This window comes from Carcharhinus amblyrhynchos, chromosome 6, assembly GCF_965287045.1.
Source record: "Carcharhinus amblyrhynchos chromosome 6, sCarAmb.v2.hapA, whole genome shotgun sequence".
Classification (NCBI taxonomy): domain Eukaryota; kingdom Metazoa; phylum Chordata; class Chondrichthyes; order Carcharhiniformes; family Carcharhinidae; genus Carcharhinus; species Carcharhinus amblyrhynchos.
The window spans coordinates 52198291-52213468 of NC_137329.1; the positions used below are offsets into that span (position 1 = coordinate 52198291).

The 15178-nt window shown below is 42.2% G+C and overlaps 1 protein-coding gene across 2 annotated transcripts in view; it reads left to right on the forward strand.

The window, feature by feature from the left end:
* The window catches only part of LOC145343922 (EF-hand calcium-binding domain-containing protein 4B-like), a 163623-nt gene that overhangs the window by 133688 nt on the left and 14757 nt on the right, over positions 1-15178 (forward strand). For both annotated transcript variants that reach the window (XM_080190456.1, XM_080190455.1), the window contains 3 exons: positions 2128-2207; positions 9133-9412; positions 14293-14428. In XM_080190456.1, the coding sequence (XP_080046582.1) occupies positions 2128-2207; positions 9133-9412; positions 14293-14428 (496 nt within the window). The remainder of the gene's footprint in view (positions 1-2127; positions 2208-9132; positions 9413-14292; positions 14429-15178) is intronic.

Genomic DNA, 15178 nt, shown 5'->3' on the forward strand with positions numbered 1-15178 from the left:
ACATCTTGTGTTGTTAATGATTTATCTTATTGTTCTTCTGTGTCCCTGTAACATTCCCAGTTGAAGAGTTGATCCTCTAGGTATTTGCCAGTGTTAGCCTCGAGCCAGTGGCTTGGAGATGTGTTCTTGCACTCTCTGATCATATCAATGTCAAATAGTGACTCTCTCAAAGAATCCATTTTATTAAATGTTGATGTATTTCTCAAAGCAAACATCCATTCCAACTGCCTGGATTTACTTGCATAATAATGCTGGAATCTAGAGAACCAATTTTGAATAAATTGATAGCTTTAAACTGGTGTAAAAAGCCAATGTGTGGCTGTTAGTCTGCATCAGTTTTCACACTGGTTCCTATGACTTTCTCATTCTCTATAGACCTCCCTTTGTTTTTTAGTGGGAGAGGGGGATGAAGGTATGGATTTATATTGTGTTGATCTCCACTAGTAATCTGTGAACTGTAGTGAAGGCAGAACTGAAGGGCAGGATTTTTAAATATATGTTACTCTCCCGTTAATAAAGCTCAGTCCATCACTCAAACCAGCCTCCCATCCACTAACACTGTCTAGACTTCCCGTTGCTTCGGAAGAGCAGCCAGCATAATCAAGGACTTCACACACCTTCTTTCATCAGGAAAAAGATACAAAATTCTGAGGACACATACCAACCAACTCAAAAACATCTTCTCTGCTGCCATCAGACTTTTGAATGGACCTACCTCGCATCAAGTTGATCTTTCTCTATACTCTAGCTATGACTGTAAAACCACATTCTGCACTCTCTCCTTTCTTTCTCTATGAATGATATGCTTTGTCTGTATAGCACACAAGAAACAATACTTTTCACTGTATATTAATTAGGAGAGGCGATGGCCTAGTAGCATTATCACTAAATTATTAATCCAGAAACTCAGCTAATGTTTTGGGGACCTGGGTTTGAATCCCACCATGGCAGATAAAAAATCTGGTATTGAGAATCTACTGATGACCATGAAACTATTGTCGATTGCCAGATAAACCCTTCTGATTCACTAATATCCTTTAGGGAAGGAAATCTGCCAAACTTACCTGTTCCGGCCTACATGTAACTCCAGAGCCACAGCAATGTGGTTGACCCTCAACTGCCATCGGGCAACTAGAGATGGGCAATAAATGTTGGCCAGCCAGCAACGTCCATGAACCACAATTTAATTAACAAATTAATAAAAAAAATACAATGTGACAATAAATCAAATCAAAATTCCTCAGCTTCATCCTGCCAAATTCTGATCTCACCTTGGCAGATTAATTTTTGTTTAAGCTATTGTAGCACAGAGACTGAGTGAAAATTGTTCACCTGAATGTGCTTGGTAGAACCTGTACCTTTGTGTTTAAAGAAGGGCTGGCTGTATAACACACCGGCAAGCTGGAGGTGATTTCCCTTCGCAGATCCCTGCCATTTTCTGAAGAGCAGCATAACTTTACAATGTCTAGAAACTTGATGACATTTCTGGACCAGGATAGAATTAAATAGGCAGCACAGTGGTTACCGCTTCTGCCTCACAGTGCCAGGAACCTAGGCCTCAAGTCACTGTCTGTGTGGAGTTTACACATTCTCCCTTGGTTTCCTCTGGGTGCTGCGATTTCCTTCCACAGTCCAAAGATGTGCAGGTCAGGTGGATTGGCCATGATAAATTGCCCCTTAGTGTCAGGGGATTAGCAGGGGTTGGTTGGGATTACGGGGATAGGGCCTGGGTAGGATTGTTAGTGATGGCTTCTTCTGCACTGTAGGGATTCTAAGATTTATGTAATTCTAATTCTGTTGTTGTTTCCAAACATTGGTAAAACTACTTGAATAACAACAATAAGAGGCAACGGTGGCCCTGCTTGCCAGGTCGATGTGACCTATTCAGTACTTTCTTAAATGGCATAATTAGTCTGATGGCACAAAACCTTATGGCAACAATCAGTACCAATAGAAAATGAATGAGAAGTGACTGAATGCTAGGCAGTGGAAAGCTTTGGGACGTTGAATATGCTTCTTTTTGGTCAGTAATTAAGTACTATTGTCTGCTAAGAATAATGTTATTTCTTTCTTTTTCCATCACAGATATGCTTGGATTAACTATTGTGGATTTATTTTGATTTGCAGACTTCCCCCAGCAAAAAGCCTCTTTTGAAGAGAGGTTCAGTGATAGGGAATTACCTGGTGGAAGACAAGCCAATTAAACGGTTAGAGCCTTGCCAATGCAAATATAAATGCATGTGATGAATTGTGTCCCATATTGGTGGTGTCACTTGTGTTTCCTAATGTTGCTGCTACTTCACCTGTAGTATTGCATGAGATGTTCCTGTCACTGCCTATTTTGTCAACATTTCATGAGTGTGTAGTTTACTGGTTCCAAAAGGCTTTGCGCTTACAGATCCAAGTAGCCAAAAGCCCAAAGATGGAGACCATTTGACATTCTTCAAGTGAATAGTGAGCAAATTTCGAAAAAAAAGTCTCTTTTCTTGATGTAAGGTGAGTTGTTGGTGCAGCTGCTCTCTGCTAAGCTGCCCTTGGAAGTGATTGGAGATATGTTCACATCTACCATGAACTGGCACAGCAAGATCCAAAACTCTGCAGCGCCGTCAGGGTGAGGAAGGAAAATGTGGAACCATGACTCTAGGTTATTCTCAGGCACTTGTAGAGACTGGGTATAAGAGCTGTTATGGTACAAGCTGGAGTGTAAGTTGCCCTTTTAACCTCTCATCGTAGAATGGGATTTGGAGACATGAAGAAACTTTGTGTGAATTCTTTAAAATGTGGATGGGACATTTGAAAGTAAACGCCTTCCGAAAGTACAGGAAAAAGAATCAATGTGAATGCAACATTTTAAAAAATCAACACATGCTTGTTTTAGGACCCTATAACAGGAGCAAACCATTCAGCCCCTCAAGGCTGCTCCCATTTTGCTGATGATTCCAGCATTCATAGCATTTTGAAGAAAAGAGCTTCCAATTTCCAATTCATTTTGTGATGAAAAGATGCTGCTTGATTTTCCTCCTAAATGTTCGGACTGTAACCTCATGCTCACGCCCAGATTTTTGTGATTCCCCGTCAGAGAGAATAATTAGATTAATGGTGGCACAGTGGTTAGCACTGCTGCTTCATAGTGCCAGGGACCCGGGTTAGATTCCAGCCTCAGGTAACTGTCTGTGTGGAGTTTGCACGTCTCCCCGTGTCTGTGTGGGTTTCGTCTGGGTGTTCGGCTTTCATCCCACACTCCAAAGATGTACAGGCTAGATGGATTAGCCATGTTAAATTGCCCCTCGGTGTCCCAAGATGTGTAGCTTAGGGGGATTAGCAGGGTAAAAACATGAAGCTACGGGCAGAGTGCCTGGGTAAGATGATCTGTTGGACAGTTAGTGGGACCTGATGGGCTGAATGGCTTCCTCCTGCACTATGGGGATTCTATGACATCCTCAAAATTCAAATAGATTAGCCAGACAGGACTTATCTTGAACAAAGGCACCTCTTTCTCCAATCATCTTTATATTTGCTGAAGTGCTCAGTCTCTTGGTGAGATTTTCCAGTCCCGCCTGCCACCACATCGTCCCGTGCTGCTAAAAGCCAAAAGATATTTGGCTGGTCCTTCATCCTGCCGCAGTGGGGTTAGAAAAATCCCAACCTCTATCCTTTGAACAAGAGCGGAAAATGCTGGAAATGGATATCAACTTGACTAAAAAGACGAGTTACTATTTGAGGTGTGATTCTTTGTTAGGTCAAGGCGCTTTTCTTGAGACTGGATGTTATGGTTGGCACACCAGCCTTGCCTTTTTGGTTTAGATCCAGGCCTATTCAGATGAGATGAGTGTTTCCTAAGGTTTTCATAGGTAAGGAGCCAAAGTGAAACAAATTTGGGACAGCTTTAGACCACTTTAAGTGGTAATGGGATTGTGCATAAAATTAGTCAAAATTAAATTAAATTGGCTGTCTCACTCCGAGGGGAATTAACTAATGGCAGGTGGAGGAAATTTCATATGAGTAATGTCATATTAGTAGAGTAGAAGCTGCTTTTGTGTAGTAGAAATATGAGCATATGAACAAGGAGCAGGATTAGACCATTCAGCCCTTCAAGACTATTCTACCAATCAGTAAAATCATGGCTGATAACCTCAGATCTGCATCTTGCCTATAGCTGATAACCTATCACCCTCTTGCTTACCAATAACCCATCCATCTCTGCCTTTAAGGCTCTGCTTCCACCACCGCCTTAGGAAGAGAGTTCCAAAGACTCACAGCCCTCTGACTGAAAATGCTTTCCTCATCTCTGTTTTAAGTGGGCAACACTTATTTTAAAACAGTGACCCCTAGCTCTAGATTCTCCCACAAGAGGAAACATCCTCTCCACATCTCGCCTGTCAAGACCCCTCAGAATCCAGTATAGCAACTAGAAGCATGATAGGTGTTTGACAATTGAGATATAGGACCTTGCAACCAACTCGCATGATTTAACTGACTTTTTTCATGAAGACTTTAGGTTCCAAGAATGGATTCCTATTCTTCAGTTTGAAGATCTGACAACTTGAAGAGTAAATCAACTAAATAGGGCAGGACCCCATTCTAGTTCTTGACCTTTAGGTCGCTGGATGTTTTTGCAGGAGTGCTGTACTGTAATTTAGATTGTATAAACTTGTCGATGCTCAGACAAATTTGAGGTTTTCTGATGCAGGGATCTGGGCTTGCAGGTCCACAGTTCCCTCAAACTGGCAAAAGTTTAGAGGAAATGTATGAGGCAATTTTTTTACACAAAGTGTAGTGAATGTCTGGAACGTGCTGCCCGGTAGGTGGTGGGAGCAGGTACAATAGTGGCATTTAAGGGGCATCCAGACGATTACATGAATAGGATGGGAATGGATGGATATGGACTCCATAACTGCATACAGTTTTAGTTTAGGCAGGCATCGTGATCAGTGCAGGCTTGAAGGGCCTGTTCTTGTCCTGTACTGTTCTTTGTCCTTTGTCTACAATATGGGTTGGGTACATATTGGCTGGGTTAGAAACTGTCAGATATCTTGCCCTAATTTACAAATGGAATTAATTAAATTTCTCTTTCCTCTTTGCTGCCTAACATAAGAACATAAGAACATAAGAAATAGGAGCAGGAGTAGGCCATCTAGCCCTTCGAGCCTGCCCCGCCATTCAATAAGGTCATGGCTGATCTGTTGTGGCTCAGTTCCACTTTCCCGCCCTCTCCCCATAACCCTTAATCCCCTCTCTTATCAAGAACCCATCAACCCGCTTCTTAAAAATATTTAGCGAGGCAGCCTCCACCACTTCAACGGGCAGAGAATTCCAGAGATTCACCACCCTTTGAGTGAAGAAGTTCCTCCTCAACTCCGTTCTAAACTGCCTCCCCTTTATCTTGAGGCTGTGCCCCCTAGTCCTACTGTCTTTTTTGAGCGGGAAGAGTCTCTCCACCTCTATCCTATCCATCCCATTCATCATCTTATACGTCTCAATGAGATCTCCCCTCATTCTTCTAAACTCTAACGAGTACAAGCCTAGTTTATTCAGCCTCTCCTCATAGCTCAATCCCCTCAACTCCGGTATCAGCCTAGTAAACCTCCTCTGCACTCCCTCCAGGGCCAAAATATCCTTGCGCAGGTGCGGCGCCCAAAACTGCACACAGTACTCCAGCTGCGGCCTCACCAATGCCCTATACAGCTGCAGCAAGACCTCCCTACTTTTATATTCAATCCCCCTCGCTATGAAGGCCAGCATCCCATTCGCCTTCCTGACCACCTGCTGCACCTGCAAGCTGGGTTTTTGCGACTCATGCACAAGGACCCCGAGGTCCCTCTGCACCGTCGCCTGCTGCAGTTTTTCTCCACGTAAGTAATAGTCCTTCCTACCATTCTTCCTACCAAAGTGGACCACCTCACACTTGCCAACATTAAATTCCATTTGCCATTTCCTGGCCCATTCGCCCAGCCTATCTAGATCCTTCTGCAGACTCTCCACACCCTCCGCACAATTTGCCTTTCCCCCAATCTTGGTGTCATCAGCAAATTTCGACACCCTGCACTCGGTTCCCTCCTCCAGATCATCTATATAAATGGTAAATAGCTGAGGCCCCAGCACCGACCCCTGGGGCACCCCACTAGTCACCAACCGCCAATCCGAATAGCACCCATTGACCCCCACTCTCTGCCTCCTATTTGACAACCAATCCTCTATCCACGCTAACACCCTACCCCCAACTCCATGTCCCCTGACCTTCTGCAATAACCTCTTGTGAGGTACCTTGTCAAATGCCTTCTGAAAATCTAGAAAGACCACATCCACCGGCTCTCCTCTATCCACTGCCCTAGACACATCCTCATAGAACTCCAGTAAATTTGTCAGACATGACTTCCCTTTAATGAAACCGTGTTGCTAACGTTTGGAGACTGAATTTTCTATCTCGACTACAAATGAATAGAAAATCTAGCCAATGATTTTTTGCTTGGTGCCTGGTTCTGCTCCCCTTTGACATGAGATTTACAGGTTACAACAGGGATCTTTATCTCATTCTAAAGAATTCCCTTGTTACTACATTATTACAATAACAAATGTTAGTACTTCTGCTAGGCAGAGAACTAGGGACTGCAGAACATTGGTCAAACATGGCAACGTGGCCAAACCTAATTTCTACACATGCACCCTGATGAAATGGGTATAATACCCAATTTTCCTTGATGTTTTACACTTGCTTTAGGTACACAGAGCCAAGTAGTTTCACCCACCATTTAAGATGACATTGGCTAGCTGGGTGTAGATTAAAGATTGAACCTAGGACCTGACCTGCCTGCATGGACTATGGGGGAGTGGTTGGGTTGGGGTGGGGGGTGAAAAAGTGTCATTTGTAACAAAAGCAACTTTATTACGGATTCATTCCTAAGCTTACCCTGGCCAATGCTGTTTAAGCTTTGGTATTCCCAAACATTACATTATTGGAATACTCTCCCAACACCATATGAATGTCGTGAACACACCCTGCTAAATCTCTGCCAATAAATGTCAATTCAAATTAAATATCTGAGTTTTTTTCTTAGGCAATTCAATTTTGGAAATATCAATGCTCTGAAATTTGATATTATAACTTCAAACTTTTATGGCTGTTTGTTGATTATCTTTCTGATTCTGAATTTTAACTTCTCTAAAAGAGAAAAAGATGGTAAAATGCCTGAAATTCAAATTAATCTAAAATGAAGGTTGATAGCTATAATTCCAGTTGAGATGCAGTGGCTCAAATGTTTGGCTCTCTTGGAATTTGGGTGCATCGCCACATCATTGCAAACTCGGGCCTTGTGCAAGGATATTCTCCTGACCTTGAGTGATCTCCCGTTTTCAGAGGTCAATTGACGGCTTCCTGGCCCTCACAGGAAGTCTGACTGAAAACTGGAGACAGAGTTGTGAATGTAGGTTTGGGAGACCTTCTGAATGCAAGATTTTAGTCTTGCCCTCCCTCACTGTCATAATAACAGATGTTCAAAACGTTGCCAAGATTTAAATGTGTCAACAGTGTATCTTTGCTATTTGCATATTTTTAAACATATACATACATATATTTAGTGCACTTGCCCCTCCCGACAAGAAGTTGGATGGACTGGAAAATGTGCATTCAATCCCCGTTCCCCATCTACTTGACACCCACAAGCCAGGGGAGGGAGGCCTGAGCCAGACAGCCCAAAATGTGTTACTGTTTCCCCACTCTACTCTTAAAATGCACAAGTATTTGAAGTCAAAATCAAATGACTAGCTTAATTTCTAAAATGGTTCAATGACACCAACAATATCAAACATCAGGTAGACTAAGGATGACTTTAAGACTTCAACATCTTTTCGATATCATTTTCAGCTGTTAGAATTTGCAGGTAGCCTGTTTGAAGGAAAACTCCTTGGCTCTGGAATTTTACACTTTGTTACTTCAGTGAGGTCTATTCATCTGCCTAAAATAAATGTCCTCCCGTCTTGGCTAACATATTAAAAAGTGATTTCAGATGAACACATTATGTGAGGAACCTGCAGATAATTTGAGATCCTCTACAAGTTTCCTCTAGAATTGAATCACACTGGCTGTATAACCCCTGCTTCCTCTGCATTTTCATATTGTGCCATTACTGTTGTTGTTTTAATCAAACGAGCTACAACAGCACACATCCATTCCCTTTCTAAATGCTTTCAGCTTTCCACAAGTCTTCCTGTGAAAACTATCATAGTCAACTCATCCTTATTATTGGACATATCATTTGTAAAACATGGACATATCTGGCATTAACCAATAATTGGTCAGATTAAATGCGTTAGAATGGACTTTAATTTTAAATTACTTATTATTGAATCCTACTGTGCAGAAGGAGGCCATTCGGCCCATAGAGTCTGCATTGACCACAATCCTACCCAGGCCCTAAGACCATAACCCTGTACACTTCCCCTAGCTAGTCCCCCTGACACTAAGGGGCAATTCAGCACGGCCAATCAACCTAACCCGCATATCTTTGGAGTGTGGGAGGAAAGCAGAACATCCAGACAAAACCCATGCGGAGATGGGGAGAATGTGCAAACGCCACAGACAGACAGTAATCTAAGCTGGGAATTGAACCTGGGTCCTGGCGCTGTGAAGCAGCGGTGCTAACCATTGTGCCACTGTGCTGCCCAATTATCCCTTAGTGTCTGGGGATGCAGAGGTTAGAAGGATTAGCGGGGTAAACATGTGGAGTTAAAGGGAAAGAGCCTAAGTGAGATTGTGGTTGATGCAGACTCGATGGGCTGAATGGCCTCCTTCTGCATTGTAGGGATTCTATATCTAATTTCTGTACCTATATCTAAATAAGCTACAGCAGCACACATCCATTCCCTTTCTAAATGCTTCCAGAAGTCTTCTGTAAAAACTACTATAGTCAATTCACCCTTATTCTTGGACATATCATTTGTAAAACAGAAATGGAGATATCTGGCATTAGCAAATAACCGTTCTGATTAAACGTGTTAGAATGGACTTTAATTTTAAATTACCTGCATAGAATATGTTTCTGAATTTGGTTGGAACTGAACCTCAAACGTACTGTGAGTTGTTTTTGATTTTGTCATATTCATTTCTGTATCTGTGACAAATGGACTTTTGCGCAGACAGCTCGTTGCTGCAGATCAATCTCTCATCACCGCAGAGGAAGTGACATTGGAGCCCAGTAAGAAGAACTGTAAATATGTATCCAAGGAGATGGGCACAGACAAAGCTGGTGCCGGAGGGCCACGCAGTCCAACATCAACAGAAGGCCAAAGATTGCCAGCTGAGGCTGCAGGCTGCAGGGTGGGTGGACTACCTTCACATGCCTCGGAACAAGAAGATGAAGAATTGGATGAGGCTCCACTTTCACCCAGAGGCCAGCCTATTGGCATAGACACAGCGGTGAGTAGCGGCGGCTGTACTTTACATGTTGACCACTGTTCCTAAGTTTACTGTTCCAACACCACCCGTGCGCAAAGTAAGTGGTTGCTTCAGTTTGTGCTACCGTTCAGCAAGAGTTTATATAAAAAAATCAGAATGATTCTTTTGCCAAGAGAAGGGAAGTAGCAATTCAGTAAGATTAGGGATGTGTCATTTTTCAAAGTTTGCATTTGTTCTGCAGAGTCCATGGTTTCAGCTAAGTGAATTTTTTTGGTATTTTACATTGTAATTAGGAGATATATCAGCATTGCCATTCTCATGAAGCTCAACATATTGGTAAGCAATGGATATGCACCTCAATCTTTCCGAGACGTGTTCTTTGTCTGACTACCGATTGGCAAATAGAATACTGTAGGGATATGGGAGTAGGCCCTGGGTGGGATTGTGGGCCGAAGGGCCTCTTTCTGCACTGTAGGATTCTATGTTCTGTATCTAATTGTACCATTTAATGCTCCAATCTCTTTTGGTATGTAGAGTTTGGATTGAATAAACATATGATTTAAATTAATTGCTCCATTCTTTATCTTGCTGTAATTGAGATTGGAAAAGATGCCCTGTCTAACAAATGTGCCTCTAATAATGTTTTGATTTCTTCCAATGTTGTTTCTTTGGCCTCTTCTTGCCACCCTCTCCACTCCAATCTCCACACTCATCTCTGCTCTCCTCTGCTTGTCCCTGCTCCCGCTCACCACTCCCTATCACCTCCCATCTCTGGCTTCCTCTGCTCCCTCTCTCTGTCCCCCCTCCGCTTCTCTCCACTTCTCAGCCAGAAATGCTATGTGCTAGTCCAACTCCGCCTCCTACTGAGGTCCCTACCATCACTGATGCCAGCTTCAGCAAATTCAACTCATTGCACATGATATCAAGAATCGACTATGTAGGAGTAGGATACAGCAAAGCTATGACAACATCCTGACTGGAGTAGTGAAGACTTGTGCTTCAGAACCACCTGCGCCACCAAGTTCTTCTAATACAAAACTGGCATCCACCAGATAAAGTGGAAAATGTGTCCAGGTATATTCTGTCCACAAAAAACAGTACAAATCCAACCCAGCCAGCAACTGCCCCATCAGCACAAACTCAAAAAATCTGTAAAATGATGGATGGTGTCATTGATAGGACCATCAAGCGTTGCTTACTCAGCAGTAATCTGCTCACTGAAGTTTGGGTTCTGTCAGGACCATCCAGTTTCAAAATTCATTATAATATTGGTCAAAATATGGACAAAAGAGCTAAACGTGAGAGGTGAGGAGAGAGTGACTATCGTTGATATCAAGGCAACATTTGACTGAGTGTGGCACCAGGAAGCCCTAGCAAAGCTGGAATCAATGGGAATCGGGAAGAAAACTCTCCACTAGTTGGAGTCATGCTTGGCACAAAGCAAGATGATTGTGGTTGTTGAACGCCAATCATCTCAGTCCCAGGACACCTCTGCAGGAGTTCCTCACGGTAGTGCCCACGGCCTATCTGTTTTCAGCTGCTTTGTCAATGACCTCCCTTCCATAATAAGGTCAGAAGTGGGGACTTTCGCTGATGATTGCACAATGTTTGGTAACATTTGGAACTTCACAGGTTCTGAAGCATCCTAATCCGCATGCAGCTAGATGTGAACAACATTCAGTTTTGATCTGACAAATGGCAGGTAAAGTTTACACTACAGACATCTCCCCTTGACTTTCAATAGAATTCCACTCCTGAATCCCCCAATATCAAAGTTCTGAGGGCTACCACTGACCTAGAAACTGAACTGGCTCAGTTATATAAATACCACAATAACAAATGAAATTCTGGGGATTCTGCAGGAACTCACCTCCTGACTCCTCAAAGCCTGTCCACTATCCAAAAGGCACAGATTAGGATGGATGAGTATAGCTCCAATAACATTTAAAACTCAACACCATTTAGGCAAAGCAGTCCACTTAATTGACACAACATTCAATCTCTCCCTCATCTTGAAAGAAGTAGCTAGTGAGATAGTTGATGTGTTAGTTTTAATTTTCCACAATTTCCGAGATTTGGAAAGGTTCCATTAGATTGGAAAGTAGTGAAAGTAACTCTTTATTCAAAAAGAGAGAGGGACAGAAAGCAAGAAAGTGCAGGCCAGTTAGCTTAACATCTGTCATAGGGAAAATGTTAGAAGCTGTTATCAAAGATGTTATAGCAAGGCAGTGAAGAATTCAGGATAATCAGGCAGAGTCAACATGGCTTTGTGAAAAGCGAACCATGTTTACCTAACTTATTGGGAGTGGATGCGGTGGGGGAGGGGAGTAATGTCTGTTGCAGATAAAGAGGAACTGGTGGATGGATGTTCTGCATTTAGACTTTCAGAGGCATTTGATAAGGTGCCACATCAAAGTTTATTGCAAAAAATAAAAGCTCATGGTATGGGGGTAACATATGGCATGGACAGCAGATCGAATAGATAACAGGAAATCAAGACATGGCATAAATTGGTCCTTCTGTAGTTGAAGAATATGATGTGTGGTATGCTACAGGAATCAGTTCTGGGGCCTTAACTTTTTACCATTCATTTAAAAGATTTGGATAAAGGATTCAAGAGATGGTTAGTGAATTTACTGATGACATAAAAATAGGTGGGATAGTATGATGTAAAGACACAAGGAAGCTACAAAAGGAATGTAGAAGGGAGGTTATACTTCAGTTGTACAAGGCATTGGTGAGGCCACATCTAGAATATCAAACAGTTTTGGTCCCCTTATTTAAAGAAAGATGTAAATGCATTGGAAGCTGTTCAGCGAAGGTTCACTAAACCTCTCCTCATCTTGTTCCTCTTTTCTCCACTTCTCTTATCTCCATTCATCTCCTCTGTTATCCTCTCCTATCCATTCATCCCCACAGTTCTTGATTCATCGCCATTTCTTTCTTCTTTCCACTGCTGCCCATTCATCCTTAAACCTCACCGCTGTCCTATAAAATCCCTACACTGTGGAAGGAAGCCATTCAGCCCATGAAGTCTGCACCAACTCTCCGAAAGAGCATCTTAACTAGCCCCAGCTACCTGTTCTATCCCTGTAACCCCATGAATTTATCATAGCCAATCCACCTAACATGCACATCTTTAGACTGTAGGAGGAAACCAGAGCACCCAGACAATGCAGAGTGTGCAAATTCCATATCGACAGTCATCCAAGGCCAGAACTGAAATTGGGTCCCTGGCGTTGAGTGCTAACCATAGTGTCACTGTGCCGCTTCAGCTCTCTATTCATGTCTCACCTCAACTCACCTTGCCAATGATCCCCACCCCTCTCCACCTCACTTTTCGTTTCCATTCTCCCACTTCATTCACTTGCCCTCCTATCCTCTTGTTTCCTCCCTTCTCACCTCCTCTTCCCTCCGCTCCCCTCGTGTCCCCTCCGCTCCCCTCCCGCACCCGCGTCCACTCCTCTCCCCTACCCCCCACCTCCACTCCATGCCCCTCCAATATTGAATGATTTTTTCCTAATATTTAAACTTCCAGGCTGTGCAGCAGAGAACTAAGTGAAGTGAGATAGAGTGACTGACGCAAAATGCTTGAGCTGAATTGTGGTCAAAATGACAGTGATGCTGATAGGTTTCACCAGCATAAACCTGTAAATTGGACAATATTGCATCTCGTGATCATATATGCACAGTTAAATTTACCAATCAAGAAGCTGCTGTCTTAGCTGCCCTGTCCCTCTAGAGGCTGCATGATAATGCTATCTTGCTGAAAACCTCATCATTAAGGTACATTGAATTGTATCAATTTGCTGGACTTGTCTGATACACACATGCTAAACTGCCTTGAAAATTAGAGTTTGATCATTCTAGTGCATGCACCCATTTAATAGTGTGACAAGTCTTAAATACTGCCAAACAATCCCAATGGTACATAGATTCCTGATGCTTTCAGAGGGTGATATTCTCTTTAGCTCAGAGGAACTTCTTAATCTAAAGCCAGTAAAAAGTCTATGGGTAATGGCAAGTGTTAGCTTGTCCCTTATCTTTTGGCTCTGAGTTTATTCTCTATTGCATGAGTTATTGGGTCCTTACTATTCTCTTCTTAAAGTCAAATTCCAGAGGAGGTTTTTATCTGAGTTGAAATTAATTTCCCATCAATATATCAATTCATAAGAAAACACAATCTGTTTCCTTTCACATGGTTGCATTATATTTTAATTATGTTTTTAATGACACCACTTGGAACAATTGCATTGCAAATAATGCCTTTTACAAAGTTCTTTGATTTATTGTCTTTTCTGTTATGTTTGCTTTGGGCTTTTTCTTTGTATAAAGCTCAAAGTATTACTTTCACAACAGATTGCTGTGATAAATTTTGATTCTTGTACTCATTCAATATTGGACAAGTGCAGCATTTAACTTCTAAATTTATTGATGTAGTAAAGACAGCAAAGTTAATAAAGAGTGGAGATGCAGTAAAATTTGGTGCTGTCAAAGCTTATATATAAATGGGACCATGAGAAGATGTGGGATATCCGGGAATAATAAAAGGTGGGATATGGAACAATGAAGAATTGTGCTTTATCTGGGAATGGGTGGGAAATGTAATGTGAAGAAGTATTCTTACCTGGGAATGGGTGGGATATGGTGCTATGAAGAAGTGTGCTGTCCCTGGGAATGGGTAGGATATGGGTCTAAAGAAGTGTGTGGTGCCTGGGAATGGATGGGATATGGTATTATGAAGAATTGTGCTGTACCAGGGAATGGGTGGGATATGGTACAAAGAAGAAGTATGTATAACTGGGAATGGGTGAGAAATGGAACTATGTAGTGTGCTGTACCTGGGAATGGGTGGGATATGAAGGAGGTCAACTGATTCTTCTTTTGTTCTTTTTATCCAGGAGTCTGAGGCACTCGCATCTTCCCCTGATAGAATATTTAAAGTGGTGTTTATTGGGAACTCCGGAGTTGGGAAGAGCTCCTTTATCCATCGATTCTGCTACGACCGATTCCTCACAGAAATTAATGCCACAATTGGTAAACATTGAATTTTTAACTGTACAACTTCATGTATAGAAAATAACTTTCTTTGACTCTTCCATTGTGAAGGGTCTGAACTGTACTGGGGTATTACTCCAATAGCTAATATGTCCTACCAAAGTGACCATTCTTCAGCCATGATCCTGGATCCCACATAATCTATGCTAACACCTCAGTTCAAAATTGAAGGAATGCTGAGAGGAGCCATCTTTCAGATAAGATAATAATCCGGAACCTCCTCTGCTGTCTCAAGAAGCCACAAAGGATACCACAACACTATTTGAGGAAGAGCAGGAGTGTTATCCCATGGGTCCTGTCCATTGCTTACCTCTAATCAATGAATAAAACACTGCGGATGCTGGAATCTGAAACAAAAGCAGAAAATGCTGGAAAAACTCAGCAAGTCTGACAGCATCTGTGGAGAGAGAATAGAGCCAACGTTTTGAGTCTGGATGACCCTTCGTCAGGATGGAAGGTCATCCAGACACGAAATGTTGGCTCTATTCTCTCTCCACTGATGCTGTCAGACTTGCTGAGTTTTTCTAGCATTTTCTGTTTTTGAATAAAACATATTATTATTATTATATTATTATTTTAATATTTGCTATGTGAATTGGCTGCTGTGTTTTCAACTTAATTCAAAAGGGACTTAATTAGCTCTAAAGCGCTTTGGGTGTCCTGAAGTCATGAAAGGCGATATATAAATGGAAGCCTTTCTTTGCCGATGGTTATCCACTTTGGTAGAAA